This window comes from Cucumis sativus, chromosome 3 (assembly GCF_000004075.3).
Source record: "Cucumis sativus cultivar 9930 chromosome 3, Cucumber_9930_V3, whole genome shotgun sequence".
NCBI classification, from domain to species: domain Eukaryota; kingdom Viridiplantae; phylum Streptophyta; class Magnoliopsida; order Cucurbitales; family Cucurbitaceae; genus Cucumis; species Cucumis sativus.
Window position 1 is genome coordinate 12250660 of NC_026657.2, and position 23364 is coordinate 12274023.

Sequence of the window (23364 nt, forward strand, 5' to 3'; positions counted from 1 at the left end):
AGAAAGTTTTTTAAAAAATAGTCATCCATCGATCATTCAAACTAATATAAACCTGAAAAAGGTATAGTAAAATTAATAATTCCCAAGTGCAAAGTGTTTTAACTCTCAAGGTCGACTACAAAACAAGTTTCAAATGCCTAAGTTTGATCATAAAAAGCAAAACCAACTACACAATAAATTTAAACAGTTTCTTACTTCGACAAATTATCTAAAAAGCTAAAAAATATCATATACCTTAAAATGTCAAGTATGTTTCAAATCATCCAACAACTTAAAAAAATATCAACCAGCCAACCAATAAACAACTTAGTATGACTACCAAAACTCAAAATGATCAACTACGAGATATTTATAAAAGATGTATAAGTGATAGTTCAACAAAGCATCCAAAAAGCTGAAAAAAATATCATACGGTTCAAATTAAACAAGATGCATAAATGGCCTAAGTGTGACTTTCAAACCCATAATCAACCTAAAAAGTCGTGAAAAAGTGTGTTGACATAACTATCAAAACAACACTTTCATGCCCCAAGTGTGACTAAAGACATGAAATTTGGGAAAACATTCATATTTTAATCAATATAACAAATAGAAAGAATTGAAAATGATATGACTATTAGGTGAAAGACATATAGACAAGGAAGAACCAACAAATATATACTATAATAAAGATACTTGTTAATGTGATAAGACTTACCAAAGTAAACAACATGAGCAATTGAAAAGTATTAAGAATCTCAACATCTTTTTCAATCACCTAAACGAACATCTTTACCTTCCTCAAGCGACCCCTTGACTTGAAAATGTAATTGCATTTATCAATTGAGCTCATTGAGCATTAACAATATTGTTTTTGTTCATCAATATCAATTAACCTTCAATTAGTTACTATGGTTATAGTAAAAGATTATGTCCGCCTAGGCCAAAGGAGTTGGTTTGAATTTGCCCTCCAATGGGAACAGATAAGTGTGTGAGTTTGTCCACCTCAAATTGGGAGTCGAACCAATTGAATGTCCAAGTGTTGTCCACCTTTATCTTGTCCTCACCCATAGCTCTGGGGTAAACTAAAATAATATCTAATTAATATTTATTTAAATCATACTTAAATCATATCTCACGCAAATGTATAGTTTAAATTCAAACAATTAAATAATTTATCAATTAGTCAATTATTAAGTTAATCCATATTTTTTAATCATATACAAATAAATATTTTCATAGCCTAAAGTTGTGTATCTATTTAACGTTACATTATTGTCTAAACTCATTCAAATATTTTATTTTTTAATAAAATTCAAAATTAAATATATATTATAAATTTTGTGCATCATCATAGTCTTAGGAATTTGAACCAACTCAAATTTTATTCAAGATATAATAACTCCATTATCCCTTACAATTAGAAAAGAGATAATTGTAAAGAGATCTAATAAATTTACAAATTAAAAGGTACCGACACAATTTAATATTAATTGACTAAACTTATTAACAATATTAACCTAATGGATCTACCAACCATATTTGACCATTGTAAAACTAAAGAAAACTAGAGATTATTCCATACTTTTAAAATTTAGTAAAATTGTCTTAAATAACAAACTCTCGAAAATATTTATTAATTTAACAAAATTTTACTTGTTATAGACTCGTATATTTACTATCACTAGAATGATAGATGTTTATATGAATCTATTGCAAACTATCACATATAGAAAATAAAATTTTGCTTATGTTAGTAAATAAATAAGCTCATTTTGCTAATTTATGAAAAAAAAAAAGATTTATAGTTAAATTAAAACAGTATTGGTTCAAAAAATGAAAAGATATAATGCCAGTTTGAAGCTAAGCTTTGTTTAGATGCTTCTCCCCGTTGATCTCTACGTTTTGTTGGTCAATTTGTCTATTTCGACCCCCTTGGATATTGAGGCTAAAATGTTTATATTAATGTTTTGCTTTTTTGGCTTCCACCGGATGTTTTTGAAGGTTGATCAGTGGAGGTCGCTTGAGTTGGTAGTTGGATGTTCGCTGCTGTCAAAGTAGCCAAAGTGATAGACCGAAGGTGAGGGTGGTGGGGCGTCAAAAAGTTGGCAGAGGAATTTCTTATTAAGGTGTAACCAACGGGTTAGAGTTCAGTCTTATTATTGGTTCTAACTTATAGCATGTATAAGTAATCCAACAAACACATAAAATCAAATTGACACTCCTCCAAAACTTATATTCATTCACTATTTATTCAAATTACACAAGAAAATCCTTTGAAACAATGAAAGAATATATTTTTATTATCCAAGTAATTATTATTACATTGTCAAAAAAAAAAAAAAAAAAAAAAAAAAAAACTATCAAATATCTAAATCCTAAACTTCAATTTATCGGCCTTGCATTCAACAATTTGTTTGGCCAAAATATTCCGCCCAACCTCCTTGTGATCAAAGCCGCACGAATGCTCTTCAGGATACCTATGTTTGCCGCAAAAACAACCTCCACACCGGCAGCTAAATCCAATCATTCCGACCTTCTTCTGGCAAATTTCGCATCTATTTTGGGTTTTCGGTGGTGCTGGATCATTGTGATCACAAGTTTCAAGATTCTCCAATACCCCAAAAGAAGAAGATTGTCTCGTTTCAAGATTAATCTGACTTTTTGAGCTATTTTGTCGTTCAAAATATTTTGCCCCGGTTTCTTTAAGAAAAGCAGCATAACAAACGGAGCACAAGTTTCGATTGTTCGGATTTCCATAAAACCCACAGTTGTTGGCGCACAGAGCAGGGTCGTTGCCATTCTTTGAACTTTCAAAATCCGCCATTCAAATTATTTTTCGATCTTCTTTTTGTTGAAACTCGTATCGATTTGAGTGAGGAAGAGGAATTGGTTTGTATTTTGATGATGAGAACGAGTGAGCTCTCTCTCAATATAAAGAGAAAGATTGATATCTGAATCCAATTAGGAAACTGTTTAGATAAATTAAATCCCAAAAGAAATTGGAAAATCAAACATTTTTCTCTCACCATATATTTTATTTTGTTTTTCCAATATTTAAATGTTTGTCTTTTTGTTTGCACTTTCCAAAATACATATATTTTTTTTATTATAATATGACCTATGTCACACCATTTCTAAAATTGCAAAGTCGCAAATTTAAAAGTCGAGAATCCTATTATTTTTGTCTAATAGTCTTGTGATTTGGTATGATATCACTGATATATTTTGTCATATTTTTTAAAATTAAGTGTAATGCGTACATTTTTCTAAATATTTTTGTCAGTTTCTCTTATATATATATATATATATTTTTCGAGAACCTTTATAGATTAAGATATAACTAATTCTCATTCTTTTCCTCAACATAAACAAATAATAATCATTATAATCCTAATCATATATTATATTAGTTTTAAACTTTTAACTATGTTCGGTTATTTATATTAAATATAGTTATAAAAGTATCCTTAAACTTTGTAACTTATATAAAAAATATTCTAAGCTTTAAAAAGTTTAAAGAATGTTATTAAATTTTAAAAATGGGAAAAAATATCTTGGGAGGGAAATAGTTAAAAAGTTATTTTAAAAATACTCCCAAAGTATTGAAAATTTTGATACTTACCAAAATTTAGAAAATACTCTCATACTCTTATTTTTTACCTCGAAAATAAAAACCACAATGTTAAATTAAAATCATAGTTTTAAATTTCCATCAATATCATGATATTTCTATCTTTTTTAATTTATTGTTTTTATAATTTTTTTTATAAATATCCATCTTATCGATATATTCATTAACATTGAAAACATAAATATCCATCTTATCGATATAAAATTTCACCACTTCTCACGAAGATTAAAAAAAATTTCCTTAAGACATACTAAATCAATTACTAGTTAAATAAACAAATTTCATATTGATAAATCTATGAGACGATTACTCTGTGTTAATAGTCAACCATATTTCTTTATTTAACAATTAATTGTATGTTAATTACAACACCAACTATTGAGATTATTGGTTGGGTTCGTGATCTATGGTAATTGTGTGTTAATAGTAAAAAAAAATTAAAAAATGTTTTAACTTAAAATTTGATTTTTATTTTGGTTGGTAAGAAAATTTGTGTAAATTTTGAATAAATGAGTATTATTTTTAACTTTTATTAAGCTCAAGGGTAATTGTGAAACTTTTCAATAGTTCATGTGTATTTTTTAAAACAAAACTTTAATGTTTTCCATCCAAAACTAATGACAAGGGTATTTTTTTAAAAAAAATATATACTATGGGTCAGTAGATGCACTGGAACATCTTCACTAGATGAATACCTCCTTAGCACCCGCTTTATTGATAATATGAGATCAGTACAAGAAGCAAGGAATACACACAAAAAAAGCTAGAGAGTAGCCTATGAGACCCGAAACCTCTAATCCTCAATGAAAGCATTAAAAAACATTGAGGTTTAAAGTTATGCTACTAACATAGTAGTTCTCCTAAAAATGGGAGAACGACTAGTCCAAAAGCGAGTGAGGACTTGTATATCTTCCTATAATGCCAGTAGAGATATTTCTTCCCCGTTAAACATCCTCTTGTTTCTTTCTAACCATGTAGACAAGAGGGTGATGACAACCATGTTTAAGTGGATAACCTGTTTTTTCGACTTGGGTCTAGTTTTGCAGATATATTTACAAAGAAAAGCACCATTGTCAAAGTTGTAATGGTGGTGTAGAAGAACTCCCACCTTTTCCCAAATACCTTTTCTATAAGGGCAATTGTTGAATAGGTGATTTCTATTTTCTTCATTAGCTTTGTAGATTACACACCAGGAAGGATTCAGATTCCACTTAGGAAGTCTTTTCTGTAAGATTTCAATCGTGTTGATACATTCACGGAGAAGAGACCATATGAAGATTTTGTATTTCTTTGGAATAATATATTTCCATAGGTGCAGGTATATTTCATATCCCACGTTTGGCTCCCTTGTATTTTGTCTGTGATGACTTTTTTAATCGAGGCAATGAAAAATCATCCATTTGTATTTAGGTTCCACGTGGGGATGTCTCTGTCTTGAGAAGGGATGAGAGGATGAAGTGTGCTTTTCGTTTCCTCCCAAATTTGTATTTCCACACTTTTCAACGGTCTTCTAGGGTGTAAATCCCAGTCGATAGATTCTTCATTCCTCAAGTCTTTGATTGAACTCAATTTTTTGGTTGTAAGCGCCTACAGTCTTGGGCTTCGAATGTAGAGAGGGTTGTGTTCATGCCAATTTCCATGCCAGAAAGAGATGACTTCTCCATTATTTATCTTCCAACTAATCTGAGGTGCCCTTGGTTATAGACTTCCATGGGACTTTTAGGCTACTGTAATTTCCTTTGGTAGGAATGTCACTCCATGGGGCTTTTAGGCCTACTGTATGTTCATATTTTTTTCTAATGGGAAGGGTATTTTCTAACTCTTTTTTAAAGTAGTAACACTTTTAAAACTTTTGAAAGTTTTGAGATATTTTTGATCCAACCTACAAATTAGTTTAGAGACATTTTTTGTAATTTATCTTATAGATTTGAGGATTAAAATTGCTAAACTGTTTTTCTTGAAAATGATATGTTCTTGACAAAAGTGTTTTTAAAGCATTGGTGTCGATACTCTGTTCTAAAAACTGGGCTCTAATATGCACATAAGGGTATCAGGCAGTCAGGCGTTGAGATGCATGTGTCCGCCAACACAAAGGAATTGGTTTGAACTTGACCATCAAAGGAAACAACTAAGTGTGAAAGTTTGCCCACACTAGTAGCTGAGGGTGTAAAATATGTTTCAGCATTCAGGTTTGAGGTGTGCTGAAGATGTGTTTGACCTAAAAATGAAAGGGATCAGGCTCATGTGAATTTGGCATTTGATGCTTAGAGAATGACTTATCATCAGACGAGTGCCTAAGCAACAAAATGATTTTCAAAACGTATTTTCCCAAGCATTGAAAATTGGATTTCATAGAAAAAAAAAATTCAAAACTTGTCATTCACTAAACATTTGACTTACATTTTAAAATGTTTTCTCCAAGGTAGTAAAAAGTTCCCCAACAAAAGCTGCTAACTGTCTGGCCTGTTAGTGAAGCTTGAGTCCATTTCAACACAGTTTAGAAAAGCTTGTAACTTGTGTGTGTAAACATTCATAGCCAGTCTGTAAAAGAATTGATACTTGCATACGCGATGTCTATTTGTAAACTTTGGATCATAGGCGTTAATTGTACTAAGTGTTCGGATGTTCATCATTTGTATTTGTCATCACATAACTAAAACTCATCACAAGCAATGTGCATAAAGCTTAGATTCACAACGTCATTTCTTTTCTTAATTAAACGTGTAAAATAATGTTAAGTTGTGCAGCAAGGAGAAGTTTCACCTGGCATCTGAGTGTCACTGCAAGTAGGGATATATATTGGCACTTCACTCACCATATGCATTTTCTCTTGATTTAAGTTGGTAAATCGAGAAGGGATTTGACACCAATAAAATTTACCACGTGACAACAAAGTTTTAAAAGCAGCTGTGTATTATTTATCTTTGTGGGTAAAAGAACTAGATGCCATAATTAGGTGCAGCCTAAATTACACCAAATAATTGTCCAATATAGAAATGGTTCATATAAAATAACGTTCACTTTCTAAACCTTATGAAAAGTTGGTACCTATACTCTATTATCCTACTACAATATTTGATGAAACAACTTGAATTATAATTGCAATTACAAAGGGGTTGTTCGAAAGTTGGCAGTCAAATCTCCTACATTTAATTAAACAAAAAAAAGAAGAGATTGAATTCAAACTCACAAGATAGACCCAAACCCAAATAATCAAAGGTCGAAGCTCTGCAAGCCTAAAGCAGTGATTGCATGGAACTTGGGACGAATGCTCTTCTTAATCCTTAAAATAAACACCTGATAAAATCAAGTTGACACATTCTTGAAAACTTGTGTATACTCAAATATGAATACACCGATAAGTGAAACAAAATCCTTTGAAAGAAATGAAAGAATATTTTTTTACTATCCAAGTAATTATAATTACATTTTGGAATTTTGGAAAATGTTTAGATAAATTAATTCCCAAAAGAATTTTGGGAATTCAAATATCTTTCTTCTTGCCATATATATATTTTTTCCGGTATTAAAATATTTGTTTTCGTTTTGGAAATTTATATAAATAAATAACAATTTTTTTAAAAATATTTATAAATATAGCAAAATATATCAAAACCAACTAGAAGATGTTATCAAAATATCTTAATGGCTCGACATAATAAAAATACACGAATGAGCATCCATATTAACTATTATACTTTTAACTAAACTAAATAATGTCATGCTAATTATTTTCCTCAATACATTGCTAAAATTTTCTTAAACTTTGTCATTCAATGGTTAAATTTGCTAAAATGTTTTTCGTGAAAATGATGTTTTGACAAAAAATGTGCACACTACAAGAATTTTCGTCTTTACTGACGTAAAAAAACGTGGATAGTTCTTATGAAAAACGTGGATAGAACTTCGGACGTTTTTTTTGTCCATGTTTTTATGTTGGATCAGTAGAAATCTGTGCAAATTAAAATCTTGGGCACAAAAGATATTTTTAACCACGAAGAAAACATCCTCAAGAATGTATTTTGCTCATGATAATCGCATCACTTTGACAAAAATATATTTTCAGACAAAAAAAAACGTAAAGGTATTTTTACCATGATCATAACAAAGATAAAAAAACAAACACCACATTTGTTTCAGGGGCATGTTTCAGTAAATAATATTTGTTTCTTTTTGCACAAGCAAGGTCGCTAGAGGTGATTGCCAACATATTTCTAACCACACAAAGAATGTGATGAAAACAATTTTTTCCACATTTATTATTAATATTGGATGCTTCTAAATTAAATTCAAATATACAATAAATTTCACGCCTATAACAAAATAAATTGAACATTGCAATCAAAAATTTAAAAATAAATTTTTTTCAACCATTAATATTTTGTCAAAATATGACAATCCATAATTCAATACTTTGTCAAAATATGACCAAGAATAATTCTCCAGTGTGCCAAGGTTGATGAGTTATATATTAAATTTCATTTTGGCATACCAAAATAAACAAAAAAAACAATTACATATACAAAAAATGGTTAACTCAATTAGAAAGTTTTTTAAAAAATAGTCATCCATCGATCATTCAAACTAATATAAACCTGAAAAAGGTATAGTAAAATTAATAATTCCCAAGTGCAAAGTGTTTTAACTCTCAAGGTCGACTACAAAACAAGTTTCAAATGCCTAAGTTTGATCATAAAAAGCAAAACCAACTACACAATAAATTTAAACAGTTTCTTACTTCGACAAATTATCTAAAAAGCTAAAAAATATCATATACCTTAAAATGTCAAGTATGTTTCAAATCATCCAACAACTTAAAAAAATATCAACCAGCCAACCAATAAACAACTTAGTATGACTACCAAAACTCAAAATGATCAACTACGAGATATTTATAAAAGATGTCAAAGTGATAGTTCAACAAAGCATCCAAAAAGCTGAAAAAAATATCATACGGTTCAAATTAAACAAGATGCATAAATGGCCTAAGCGTGACTTTCAAACCCATAATCAACCTAAAAAGTCGTGAAAATGTGTGTTGACATAACTATCAAAACAACACTTTCATGCCCCAAGTGTGACTAAAGACATGAAATTTGGGAAAATGTTCATATTTTAATCAATATAACAAATAGAAAGAATTGAAAATGATATGACTATTAGGTGAAAGACATATAGACAAGGAAGAACCAACAAATATATACTATAATAAAGATACTTGTTAATGTGATAAGACTTACCAAAGTAAACAACATGAGCAATTGAAAAGTATTAAGAATCTCAACATCTTTTTCAATCACCTAAACGAACATCTTTACCTTCCTCAAGCGACCCCTTGACTTGAAAATGTAATTGCATTTATCAATTGAGCTCATTGAGCATTAACAATATTGTTTTTGTTCATCAATATCAATTAACCTTCAATTAGTTACTATGGTTATAGTAAAAGATTATGTCCGCCTAGGCCAAAGGAGTTGGTTTGAATTTGCCCTCCAATGGGAACAGATAAGTGTGTGAGTTTGTCCACCTCAAATTGGGAGTCGAACCAATTGAATGTCCAAGTGTTGTCCACCTTTATCTTGTCCTCACCCATAGCTCTGGGGGTAAACGAAAATCATATCTAATTAATATTTATTTAAATCATACTTAAATCATATCTCACACAAATCTATAGTTTTAATTCAAACAATTAAATAATTTATCAATTACTCAATTATTAAATTAATCCATATTTTTTAATCATATACAAATAAATATTTTCATACCCTAAAGTTGTGTATCTATTTAATGTTACATTATTGTCTAAACTCATTCAAATATTTTATTTTTTAATAAAATTCAAAATTAATTGTATATTATAAATTTTAATTAAAATATAAATTTTGTGCATCATCATAGTCTTAGGAATTTGAACCAACTCAAATTTTATTCAAGATATAATAACTTCATTATCCCTTACCGTTAGAAAAGAGATAATTGTAAAGAGATCTAATAAATTTACAAATTAGAAGGTACCGACACAATTTAATATTAATTGACTAAACTTATTAACAATATTAACCTAATGGATCTACCAAGCATATTTGATCATTGTAAAACTAAAGAAAACTAGAGATTATTCCATACTTTTAAAATTTAGTAAAATTGTCTTAAATAACAAACTCTCGAAAATATTTATTAATTTAACAAAATTTTACTTGTTATAGACTCGTATATTTACTATCACTAGAATGATAGATGTTTATATGAATCTATTGCAAACTATCACATATAGAAAATAAAATTCTGCTTATGTTAGTAAATAAATAAGCTCATTTTGCTAATTTATGAAAAAAAAAAAAGATTTATAGTTCAATTAAAACAGTATTGGTTCAAAAAATGAAAAGATATAATGCCAGTTTGAAACTAAGCTTTGTTTAGATGCTTCTCCCCGTTGATCTCTACGTTTTGTTGGTCAATTTGTCTATTTCGACCCCCTTGGATATTGAGGCTAAAATGTTTATATTAATGTTTTGCTTTTTTGGCTTCCACCGGATGTTTTTGAAGGTTGATCAGTGGAGGTCGCTTGAGTTGGTAGTTGGATGTTCGCTGCTGTCAAAGTAGCCAAAGTGATAGACCGAAGGTGAGGGTGGTGGGGCGTCAAAAAGTTGGCAGAGGAATTTCTTATTAAGGTGTAACCAACGGGTTAGAGTTCAGTCTTATTATTGGTTCTAACTTATAGCATGTATAAGTAATCCAACAAACACATAAAATCAAATTGACACTCCTCCAAAACTTATATTCATTCACTATTTATTCAAATTACACAAGAAAATCCTTTGAAACAATGAAAGAATATATTTTTATTATCCAAGTAATTATTATTACATTGTCAAAAAAAAAAAAAAAAAAAAAAAACTATCAAATATCTAAATCCTAAACTTCAATTTATCGGCCTTGCATTCAACAATTTGTTTGGCCAAAATATTCCGCCCAACCTCCTTGTGATCAAAGCCGCACGAATGCTCTTCAGGATACCTATGTTTGCCGCAAAAACAACCTCCACACCGGCAGCTAAATCCAATCATTCCGACCTTCTTCCGGCAAATTTCGCATCTATTTTGGGTTTTAGGTGGCGCTGGATCATTGTGATCACAAGTTTCAAGACTCTCCGATGCACCAGAAGAAGAAGATTGTCTCGTTTCAATCTCATAATATTTTGCGCCAGCTTCTTTGAGGAAAGCAGTGTAACAAACGGAGCACAGGTTTCGATTGTTCGGATTTCCATAAAACCCACAGTTGTTGACGCACAGAGAAGCGTCGTTGTCATTCTTTGAACTTTCAAAAGCTGCCATTCAATTTTTTTTTCCGATCTTCTTGTTGTTGAAACTGGAATCGATTTGAGTGAGGAAGAGGAATTGGTCTGTATTTTGATGATGAGAACGAGTGAGCTCTCTTTATATATAAAGAGATATATTTATATCTGAATCCAATTAGGAAACTGTTTAGATAAATTAAATCCCAAAGAATTTGGAAAATCGAATTTCTTTTTACTGAATTAACTAACTCTAATTATTTTCCTCAATAAATAAATAGAATAATTATAACTCTAATGATATATTATATACGTTTTAAAATTTTAATGATATATTTTTATTATATAATAATCATTATTAATTAAAATTTTAACTCTAATAACTTATTTTGACCTTTAAAAGATTAAAATAATAATTTGTAATTGTAAATTCTCTAAATCGTTTTCTCAAAAAAAAAAAAAAAAAAATCTAATCTAACATCCAAACTATCTGATTTTGTTTTATTTTCGCCATGAAAGCTTGACCAAGATGAACACTGAGTTTGTACATAATTATAAAAATAGCACATCTAATTTCTATTTCCATAATTATTTATAATTCCAAATACATTTACTGATTATCCAAATATTAAACCCAAGAAAAAATCAATAGTTAAACATAAAGGAAAAAGAGTTAAAAAATTTATTTGAATCACTCTTGTTTATCTTGGCCCAAACTTAGAAAAAAAGTATTTTAACTTCTCGTAGAGTGTGCTTGTTGTGAGTATATACATATATATATACTCTAGCATTCATACAAATCGAACTAACTCTAAGTAATTTTGCCTAATTATAATCATTGCTTATCTCCCTGTGTATAGTTAATGTCATCCCCAATATAAAATAGATACATTCTATTCCAATAAATGATTAGTCTTTCATTTTTTTTTTGTAGACCTACTTATTCTAAAAAGTTTCATACTACCTATTATTCTCATTCATAATTTGATATGTCATTAAATGATATATTAATTATTTGGTAAACTCTTTAATATTCTTAAATCCTAAGCAATATTGAGAACACTATGTTCTTTGAAGTTTAAAGATCGAAGCTAGAAATTGAGGCAATTTTTTTGGTCATTAGAACATTTATGTTTGAATGGTCAGTAGAACAAGACGTTGAGATTTATAAATTTTGTACACTTTTTTCCCATAAGTTTAGGGGATTGATGTTGAGTGTTTTGATCCGATCTCTTGGCCAAGGGCACATTTAAATCTTGTTCATATGTTGATAGTATTAAAAATACACTATCTTATTTCATTTAAATTAGGATTGTTCCGTTGTTTTACATCTCTACTCTATGGTTTTGTAGGTATTGAGCTTAGTTCAACTCATTTGTTCATTTCGGGACTAAACGAGCATTATGGAGCAAGGATTCATCGATTGACATGTTGGAGGCACGACACTCCATGGTACTAGACACAATGCCAAAAGACGGAGAGCACCCTTTTCGTGCATGTGGTTGTACTTTTGGAATTGTCATAAGGCGGTTGTGCGACACTTGTTCCTGCTCGAGAACAAATCATTCAATCCAAATCCAAATAGCCAGTGGCACAATAGATGTAATTTGCAACCTCCACCCCTATTCTTGAGAAAATGTTTAAGAAAACGAGTCTAGAGGAAAAGGTTTTCACAAATATTTGAAAGCATGTTTAAGAAAAGAGACGACATTATAAGGCTATAAGCAATAAGGGACAAAAACTTTATATCTTTTAACTCATGGGTATAAAAGTACAATGATAAATCTTATCCCCATATAGCATATTCTGAACAAAAAGGGAACGGGAAGGCTCGCGTACATTAATGTGTGAGATGACATACTTAATAAAAGTATTTGAAAAATAAAAAAAGACAATGCGAGGAGTCAGAGTGATCATAGGACCACATGCAACATGCCTTGAACAAGCATGACTGTGACACACAACGTCGCAACAGTGCACTTGGGCACCATGACTCTCTGAAGTTTAATGGAACTATTCGCGCGCGGCTTGGTCCCGCAACACTGCCCTAGGGTGCCACAACACCGTTGTGTTTTATTTCGTTGATAACTTTCAACCATCATCTTTAGATTTGTGTTCTTTGTCCTTTTTTTCTTTGATTCACTCATAATTTGTGTGGTTCGTCTTAAAGAAAAAGCGGTTGGTTATCTCAGATCGACCTGTTACTAAGCTAATACTACAAAATTGGTGTGAGAACGGAAAAATTATTCGGTTTCATTGAAAGCCTCAACAACTTTCGATCACAATATTTACTGCTTGTGATTTCACACCAAGAGAACCAAATATGTGCTACGTAAAAACCTATCGTCTTTCTTTTCCTATGAGATGAAGATTCGGAGAGCACGGCAAAGAACAAATTCAATTCTCCAATTCAAGCAAACACCACCGCAACCTAATAGTTGAGTAAAATAATCAGATCAAAAGAATATGAAACTAAAATTTTCAAGAAAATCACTAGGTATAAGCTTAGCAGAAAATAAGTCCCCTTACTATGTTTAAATGCATGTGATACAATGTTGGCAACTGGTCTCTTCACAAACACAGCCACAACCACCATGATAGATGCTATCAAAACATCTGTAGCTCCACACACAAAAAAAAGAAACACAAATGAACATTAATATACAAGTTGTAAACTAGTTGTTCCTCCTGAAAAACCAAACTTGATAAAGCTTATCCACATTTAGAAGCCTAAATAAGAGGGAAGTTGTAAACTAGTTGTTCCTCCTGAAAAACCAAACTTGATAAAGCTTATCCACATTTAGAAGCCTAAATAAGAGGGAATATGACTCGTGTAAAATGATTAAGGGCATGTTTGGATATTGAGTTTTTAAGTTCATAAATTCACTTTATTGCATGTAGAAACATTTTTATTTTTTTCTAAGTACATACAAATTCAATCCAAACAAACTATAAGTAATTTACTAGCAATTGAAAACTGGCAGAAGCAGGTCCAATAATTCAAAGCAAAACAGCCTTCAGTCAATTTCATTTCATGACACTTCCCAAGCTCATATCTCTTTAGATTCAACTTCATATTCTAAATCTTAGGCCTCTCAATCCAATATTGTCAATCACACAAATTGTCATTACTTTATCTAAATCTTAGGCCTCTCAATCCATTATTGTCAATCACACAAATTGTAATTACTTTATCTAGAGTGTTCAAATAACTCAACACAAACAACCCAAACTATCTAACCCAAATGTAAGGGTTGGGATGGGTTAAACATTTTCTACCTTGTTGGGTTGGAATAGGTGACAAGTTAGCTAAAAAGAAATTTGATTTCACTCAATCCAACCAGAATTATATATAAATAAAAAAATATATATCTATTTTTCTTTGTTCAAATTTTGACTAACTTTGATTGATTAATTAGTGAATTTTAATATATTTTTTTAGAATTGTTATAATATTTGTCTTTGTTTAAAGATTAATTTGTATTAAATATCATATATATATATATATATATATACCCAGTATTTTATATTTGAATTTAATGAGATTTTTGTTGTTAATCACATGTTATCAATAAATTTACCCACTTAAAACTAAAAGTTAAAAAGAAAAAAAAAAAACTATAACCCACCAACCCAACCCAAATTTTTTCGATTGAATTGGGTTGGAAACTTTTTTTTGGGTATTTAGGGTTGTCAACCCAGCCATCTCAAATTTTGGGTTGGTCAAGAAAACACTCTCAACCCAAGTCCACCCAACCATGTATACCCCAACCTTTATCCATTATCTAAATCCAAGTTTCTCACCATGCTAATAAGTAATCAACTTAACTTCAAGACTACGATATTTACAGTCAAGAAATCACTGTACTCCTTTTAAGATCAAACACTACAGCAAATCAAATTTTACTAAATGCTTGAAAGATGCTCCTCGAGTAAATGTTATTGTACTCTGTTGCAGCCACAACATTTTTTTTATTGGAAAACATTTCATTGATAAATGAAATAAGGGGGAAAATGTCATTACGCTAGGGGATTACATCAAAGATATCCAATTTGAGATAAAAAGGATTTGAGAAATAACCAGTGTTTTAAGATTGATGCATGTTGGGCTAAAGGTATCACTAATCAATCTAAGAACCGGTTTTAAAGATTAAGGTAAATGAATTTGATAAATGACTCAATGCAGCACGGAACATCCTTATGAATCAATCAGTAACCAAGGCATGTAAAATTTGACATATGGGCTTATCCAAGCATACATCAAGTAATATGTCACAGCAGGAAGTCTATACAGCTCATTTGTCTGAATCACAGAGAAAATATATGATAAGGTTGATGAGTCAGTACAAAATCAAAGCTAAGAAGAGGGACCCTGCTTACCAAGTCACTCGGCAGCTGTGTCATCAGATATAAGACGTTGGATTATGTTGCCATGAACCATAGCAACATAATCCACCTGTAGAAACACTTTTCAACAGTGATAGCCATATGTGTTCACAGGTTCTTTAAAGCAAATGTTTAAACTACATAGTCTTTGACCACCCATCATACACACATATGTGAGAAGGGGTAGACCGAACCAGTGTTAAGTAGGGTTGGGTGACGTGTACTGTTATATATATTACTTTTGTGTTGTAGTGGGACTTATGTTTTTTGGTCTGTGATATTTTGGTACTGCACTTGGAGAGGAACTCCCTCTTGAAAGGAGCCCACTGTATTTTTCCTAAGTAATCTAAGTGCGAACTCTCAGTTGAGAGTTGTTACACACAGTCATAGTCATAGTCATAGATGCAGAAGGCTCATTACTCAAAATTCAGACATACGTCTCAGACAAAATAAGTCGCGCTTCCTGAAACCTCCCCTCTCTCTTGAGACCATCAATGAGTTGATTGCGAACAGGGGAATTTAACAATAAGTTGTTTTCAAACATCTCTTTATACCATGTATGTGCCTCACTATAATCACCAAATTCACAAAGTCCCTTAACTAAGATATTGTAAGTGTCAGCCTTAGGAGTCAACCCTCTAGCCTTCATATCCTCGACAAGTTTCCTTACTTCTGTAACCTTACCACCTCTGGAGCATCCTAAAATCAAGCTGTTGTAAGTTATCTTGTCTAGTTGGACTCCTTCAACTATCATCTTATTGTACAAAACAAATGCCTTCTGAACATCTCCGTTTTCTACATAGCAAAAAATCAGTCCATTATATACAACTTTATCTAGAGCAAGATCCCTGTGTAACACTTCATTGAACAGTTCCTCCATAGTATCTAGACCAACCTTGCTACGTCCGGATATTAAAAGATGATAGGTTATTAATGTAGGATTGATGCCTTGCTTTTTCATAGTTTCATATAACTCAAGGCCTTTTTTAGAGTTCCCAGAACTACAATAACCAGAGATAAGGGAGTTGTATGTGATCACATCAGGTGTAAGACCACTCTTTGTAATTTGGTTGGCTAACTCTTCTGCTTCAATCACCCTCCCTTTCTTGCACAATCCATTGATGAGTGAATTGTATGTTGCAAGGGTTGGGGTGATGTCCCTATCAATCATTTCATCAAAAGTCTTGAAAGCATCTTGCATCTTCCCTGATGTGCAATTACAATCAATCAGCATATTATAAATTTGAGCATTTGGAAATACTCCTTTTCCATCCATATCAGCAAAAACTGCTTCAGCTTCAACAAATCTACCAACTTTGCACAGACAGTTAATGAGAGCTCCATAGCTTACAACATTTGGCTTTATCCCTTTACTTTCCATTTCTTCGAGAACTTGGAAACATCTATCAAAAAGACGCATCCGTCCATAACCATCAAGAAGGGTGTTATAGGTTTCAATACTAGGGCAAACTTCCCTCTCCATCATCTTTCTCAACCACTCCTCTGCCTTGTCCATCTCTTTTATTTCACAAAATTTATGGATCAACGAATTAAAAGTGATGCAATTGGGTGTTAAGCCTTGATTTTCCATCCTTTGGATGGTTGATATAGCACCATCAATATTTCCTTTTCGGCAATACCCATCCACTAGTACATTAAAAATTATTTCATTCGGAACCAATCCATTCATCATTAACTTCGTCAGAAATTCCTCAGCTTTTTCTGCCTTACCATCTTTACATAACCCATTCAACAAAATACAACAAGTGTATTCATTTATTCTCACCCCTTTTTTAACTGCTTCTTCAAACAGAACCACTGAGGCTTCACCGTCGCCAGACCTCAGATACCCATCAAAAAGTATGCTATAGGTAAATCCATCTGGTGCAAACCCATGAGTTTCCATCTCAACCAATAACTTTTTGGCTTCTTCCATCTGCCTTGCCTTACAGAGCCCACTTAGCAAAGAGTTGTATGTTACAAGATTAGGTCCCAAATTTTCAAGCTTCATCCTCTCCTTCAAACTAAAAGCTTTATCCAGTTTTCCCGCCTTACAATATCCATTGATAATTGTATTATAAGTAACCAAATTCGGGGACATGTTTTTGGTGATCATTTCATCAAATATCTTTTGTGCATCAACCATTTTCTTTTCTTTGCAAAAGCCAGAGATTAACACATTATAAACAAAGAAAGTAGGATCAATCCCTATCTTCTTCATGCAACACACCAGATCACATGCCTTATTCATGTTCCCTAGTTTCATCGCGGCCTCAACTGCCTTACCATACATGAATTTATCTGGTAGAATACCAGATTCAACAAGTTCAGAAAAGAAGTCAAGCGTTTTCTTAAACTCTTTTGAAGACATTAAAAGTTTAAATAAAACATTAAGGGTATCCACCACGGCAGGAACAACACCATTTTTCTTCATTGAGGTGCATAATCTTATAGCATCATCAGTCATTTTGAGATCCAAAAACACCATAAACAACGTCTTTGAAAAAACATGATTCAAGGATGGAGCATGGACAGAAAAAAGCGGAATGAGATCAGAAGGTGATGAGAAAGGAGATTTGGAGAGAATTACCGACTTAATGAGGCTCTCGGCAGCACCCGTACGCCCCTGTTGAAGTAAAATCCGAAGCTTTTGAACTAACTCAAGGCACAAAGGTTCTAAAGGGTTAGAATGTTGGCTGCTGGTGGTGCTCAATGTTACTTCCTGAAGACTAGAAACGTGTTCAAATTGATTAAAATTGTTCTGGTTCTGGGTAGAAGTAGAAGTAGAAGTAGAATCAGAGCAAAATGGTAGCGAGCTGGGAATAAAAACAAAAGGGTGTGTTCTGAATCGTCTAGTGATAGGAATTCTAGGTAAGTAATATCCATGGCTTCCCATTTTCAGCTTTAAAGATTTTGTAAATGCGATAATGCCCAGTTTGCAAATGAAAGCATACTTACATATCTGCACAAAAGAAGAAGGGAAGAAAAAGAGTTACATTGTGGGTGGTTGGGTAGCGATGTGTAGCTGTGAGCCCCCCGCTACAAAGATGGGAGATAACCAAATAGAGGATATTAGAAAAAGAGTGAAGAATGAACGAATTAACAAAGCGTCAGTCCCCCTAGGTTACTTTTTTCCTTTTCTTTTTTAATGTAAACATAAATATATAGCAAAACTTTATATATATAACAGTAACTCTAAAATATTTTTTTTCAGCACTTTCAAAGCAAATATAGTATAAATTTGAAATTGAGTTATTACATATAAATATTAACGTTGATTTAACATATAAAGTAATTACATAAAATTTGTCCATATTAACATTTTAATTATTTTTAGAACGAAATTTTAAATAAAAGACTCAAATACGAATTTGATAGTTGGATTGGATTCATTATTTATTGGACAATTGTCTTGTATAGCAAATACGGTGGTAATAATTACAAAAATTAAAAATTAGACTACTTTATTATTTGTCAAATTAAAAAAAAAAATGTGTATTTTATGTAAAAAAAAACTTAAACTATAATCCAAATTTTACACCAATCAAAATTTTAAGTTAAATATATAGTTTTAAATCTATTTGACTACCAACATAGGTTGATAGATCACATATACAATCAATCTTAACAATAACTAACACTAACTATCAAACAAAAAAGTATAAGTAAATTTATGAAAGAAGGAGGAGGAGGAGGAGGAGGTCAGGCAGGAAGGGGTAAAAGTTAAGAAGACGAGTGATAGTGTTATCTCATGCGAGAGATTAGCTTTCGGAAGAGTTTTGGACCTTTCGCCTGAGCTAAGAAAACCTTTCTCCCCTTTTGGCAAATTTCTTCTTTTTTATACTTGTAAATAAAATAAGTTGGTCCATTTTCTCATAATAAAATCATTTTTTTAAAATGAACTTATTTATTGATTTGTACACAATCCAATCCTTTAACTTCAAACTGTTTTATGATTTATGAGCGCACACAATAATAGTTCAGGTCCCAAACTTAAATGCACAATTTCATCTACCAATGAAATATTTATTAGAAAAAAAAACAAAGTTGCAACTTGAAATAATTACAATACCATATGAATTATCCTACCCCCAGAATCCTACATTAGAAAGAATACATCATGGTTAAGAAAAAGAATAAAATTTGCAACTAAAAGAAGAGACTAAATCTGTCCATCCCAACTAGCAACAAAACATTACTGCCAACTAACTACAATTTCTGTAGTCTAATGGTTATAATCAAAATCAAACACAGATGTCCTATCCCCATGTTTAAACCAAATTGGAAGAGAGCAGCAGCTTTTGTTCTTCAATATTTCAACTCAGTTTCTGGCTTTCTTTATGGGAAGCTATAAAGTGGAGCTTGTTTGCTCCCATCAAAAGCGAAATCAAATCCTGTCATTGGTATTTAAAAAGGCATCTCAAGTATGTCATGCAAAACGAGCCTAGCAGGAAACTGTTAGAAGAAATGCAGAGGAGAACACAAGCCATGACTCAAAGATCAGGAAGAAAAGACATTTTATGGGTGTTTTTCACCTTACTCCGTTCAATCATGGAGGGTATGCCTCAACTTTCCAAGTTCTTGGCACTCAACATTTCAAACAACATTGCAACTTCCACCGAACTAACATCATCAAACATTTCCTGGGCAAGAGAATTGGAATAAAAGACGCACAAATTGAACAAATCAGTGATATTAGTTTAGGCTCTCGAAACAGAACCTGAAAGAAATTTGGTCCTTCAAACTTCTGCTTCCAAAATGAGAACTCAGCTGGGAGACTTGGAAGTACCAGCAATTTTTTTAATCCTTTCAATAACTATCAATAAATCTTCTCGAGAAAGCGTAGTAAAACAACATCTAAACCATCCGGGTTCTATGCAATGACAAGCAGATCCAGGAGTTGCATTAATTTTAGCTACATTGAGCAGCTTCTCCCATAATTCAAGCTCCCCCTTCTCGCTATAAGAATTCATCAGTCCACTCATATCAACCCAACAGAAAAAACCAGCACTGCTCTTTGCACACTTAATTCCCAACTGTTTCAGACCAGCCACAAAAAGAACATACATCTCACGAATTCGCTTTTTGCTCGTCTCCAAGTATTCATTGATAAAGGTTCTGTCTGAAAGCATCAAGGTTACAAGCCGCTGGGTTGGAGCGGAAATCGGGCAAAATCTTGTCATTTTCCTAGCAGCAGCCAAAACATTTTCATTTTGTGAATAGATAACACCAACTCTAAAGCCAGGAAGAGAGAGGTCTTTTGACAGCCCATACACAATATGAACTCTATTCTTGTCAATATCTTCTGAATCAATAATTTCAGCCATGCTCACAAACTCATCGTTTCCATAAACTGACCCTGCAAATATCTCATCAGATACAACATGGATGTTCTTCTCTTGAGCAAAATCCAAAATACTGTATAGCATTTCTCGGGGCAACATGTTGCCAACAGGATTTGCAGGATTAGATAGGAGAATTCCACGAACTTTGACTCCTCGTTTCCTGGCTTGGTTGAATGCCTGCTCGAGAACGGTGATGTTCAAATTAAAGTTGTCAGCACTGCGACAGTGAACCGGTATTAAATCCACTCCAGTTCTCCACTTCATATCTCTATCAAAGCTGCAGGTAACTTTTCTAATTAAACAATCAAATACTTAGGTAGCTAGATTCCTTTTGTGATGCAACGTTTTCTTATAAAAAAAATTGGATACTAAAATAGATGATACTAACCCAGGATAATAAGGAGTTGGGACAAGAAATGCATTTCCAGGGTCCGCTAAGCAGAAACAGAGTACCTCAACTGCGGCAGTTGCACCAGATGTTAACAATAAGTGTGATGGATCAAAAGCAACTCCACCACCCATTACCTGAGACATGAAACCTGCCATAGCCTACAATGATTGAATTGTTTTTTAGACAAGAGCCTGGATGACTGAATGCAAACTTGCTAAGAAGGTAATACAACAAAAGCAATATTCAGTACACACACACAGACAGACACACAAAGTAACAAACAGAAAAAGGTAATTGAATATGTTTAAGGAATGGCAGACAGCAACGAGCAACCCACTTCTTGAATAAGGCAAAAAGACAAAAGAAACAAAGAGAAAACAGAGAAGTTGGATACATAAACAATCATAAGAATAATTATCAATAAATCCTAGTTAAGAATAAAACGATTGATAAAGAAAGAAAACAAGATGATTTAAGTTCAAAACTTTTATTAACTCAGCCTAAAAACATCAGTTTAAACTTTCAACTTTCATCACATTGAGCCCTGCAAAGCCCTTTAAACAGCAATGCAGGTATATGAGGGAAACAAAACATGACATGGACAATATATGAATACCATGCATTGCATTTCACAGACGAGTTTTGGTTCATCAACTTCAGATTAAATACAAACAGTGACATTATGATATAATTTTCAAAACACTTGTGCAAGTTAAAAAATTACATTCCTATTCACTCCTCAACCTAACAATCCAACATCACAGAACCAAATGTTTAGAGGAAATATGTGTTTCCACCACAAAAGAATGGATGGAAAAGAAAAACAAAATATTAAATATAAGTACCATTTTAAGCTCCCACAATCCATCGAAAGGCTGATAAGTGGCTATCCCCGTAATATTCAACTCAACGCTATTGCCTCCATTTATGGAACCAGTATAATTCTCCGATATCCATTTCTCAAGCAAATCAAAGCACAGCTTCACACACAAGAAACAAAAACAACTGAGTGTTTTAGAAAAAGAAACAAATTGTGAATTGAAAAAATAAAAGAGTTCGAATGAGAAAGAAAAAAAGAGTACCCTGTTCTCGGACAAGCCAAGCTGAATAATCCCATTCGGATTATCCAACCTATCGTAAGGATCCTCCCGAACGCGATCCAATCCAATATAGTAGGGAGAGTTATTGGGTTTAGCAATAAAACTGGCTCGAGAAGAAAGGCGAGGTCGTCCAGTGGATCCACGAGCCAGTAAATTGGAGCGGGAGGAGGAGCGGTGGAGGTCGACGAGGTTAGTAGAAGAGTGAGAATGGGACGGAGGATTCGAGGAAGAATCGGAGTTGGGCGAACGGTTTCGCTTGAGATAAAGTTGGAGGAAGTAGAAGAGAGCACAGGGAATGAGAGAGCCTAAAAGGAGACCTCCACGGCCTTGGACTACGCCTTGCAGAGGCACTACAAGCCTCATGGCGGTGGCTCCGCCGCAGGTTCAGGTTAAGGTTGGATATTGAGGATTAGGAATCTGAGTTCGAGGTGTAGGGGGTATATGGTTGAGCGGAGATGGATGTGGAGGGGACCGGCAAGGGAGGGGGAGCCAGGAGGGAGTGGTGGAGCTTTCAATTTGCGGTATGGATTTGGGAGATGCCAATGCTGTGACCCAAAACTGAATTTTCTCCTCCGTCTTATTTTTTTCTTTTTCTTTATTATAATTATATAATTGTTGTTTTGATGTTGTTGTTATTATTATTTTTGAAGTGAATTGTAAGGCGAGAATGCGAGGGAACCCAACCTAGGAATATGGAATATGGATCATGGATCATGGGATGGGGGGGATGGGATCAACTGAATGACTCAAATACCCTTCTAATTTTAATTTACAAACTATTTCATCTGATTACTCTTCTCTTTCTTTTAACAAAAAAAAAACTTACCTACCACTTGATATTCTAATTCACCATAATTGAGATTCTAATGTATATGTGTTTACCACTTAAGGCTGCTTATTGCTTAATTTAACATTCCTACTACTACTGACAAATAAGTGAATATTAACAGACAAAAAGTTGTTGCTTAAAGAGTAAAGAGTGATTTCATTTATTAATACCATATCAAGGGAGTAGAAATCAACAAAATACTGGCATAAAACATATATCCATTCATCCATCCCGAGGACAATTACGACTTTGTGCCATAACAATTACAATTGAACTTGTCAAAATGATCGGGTTGAAAAAATAATTGAAGTTAGTAGATAGCACAAACTAGAATACAAAGTGAATACATAATTAATAAAGAGTTCTTTCTTGCATAGCTACATTGTAGGTATATTTTCAACGTTTT

General features: G+C 32.5%; 3 protein-coding genes and 1 long non-coding RNA gene across 5 annotated transcripts; all 4 read right to left on the minus strand.

Moving 5' to 3' along the window:
• Positions 1–2350: 2350 nt before the first annotated feature.
• Positions 2351–2806, minus strand: LOC116402813 (AN1-type zinc finger protein 6-like). The gene has a single exon (XM_031883181.1). The coding sequence runs from the start codon at positions 2804–2806 to the stop codon at positions 2351–2353; it is 456 nt and encodes a 151-aa protein (XP_031739041.1).
• A 7582-nt stretch (positions 2807–10388) lies between these two features.
• Positions 10389–11030, minus strand: LOC116402924 (zinc finger A20 and AN1 domain-containing stress-associated protein 10-like). Its single transcript, XM_031883426.1, has one exon. The coding sequence runs from the start codon at positions 10945–10947 to the stop codon at positions 10522–10524; it is 426 nt and encodes a 141-aa protein (XP_031739286.1). The 5' UTR covers positions 10948–11030; the 3' UTR covers positions 10389–10521.
• A 1596-nt stretch (positions 11031–12626) lies between these two features.
• LOC101207852 lies at positions 12627–18422 on the minus strand. Its single transcript, XR_968943.2, has 3 exons — positions 15288–18422; positions 13437–13523; positions 12627–13338 (listed from the first exon to the last, which is right to left on the minus strand). It is a non-coding gene; the product is annotated as a pentatricopeptide repeat-containing protein At5g12100, mitochondrial (long non-coding RNA).
• An 869-nt stretch (positions 18423–19291) lies between these two features.
• On the minus strand, positions 19292–22731 carry LOC101216259 (probable aminotransferase ACS12). Of its 2 annotated transcripts, XR_004215570.1 has the most exons (5): positions 22112–22731; positions 21875–22009; positions 21027–21187; positions 19829–20915; positions 19292–19687 (listed from the first exon to the last, which is right to left on the minus strand). XR_004215570.1 is itself a non-coding variant. In XM_004148107.3 (4 exons), exons 1-4 carry the CDS (start codon positions 22490–22492, stop codon positions 20060–20062), a joined length of 1533 nt encoding a protein of 510 aa, XP_004148155.1. In that variant the 5' UTR covers positions 22493–22731; the 3' UTR covers positions 19299–20059. The 2 variants fall into 2 exon arrangements, 1 of the variants encoding a protein (XP_004148155.1); XM_004148107.3 differs by having other exon boundaries at positions 19299–20915.
• Between the last annotated feature and the right edge of the window lie 633 nt (positions 22732–23364).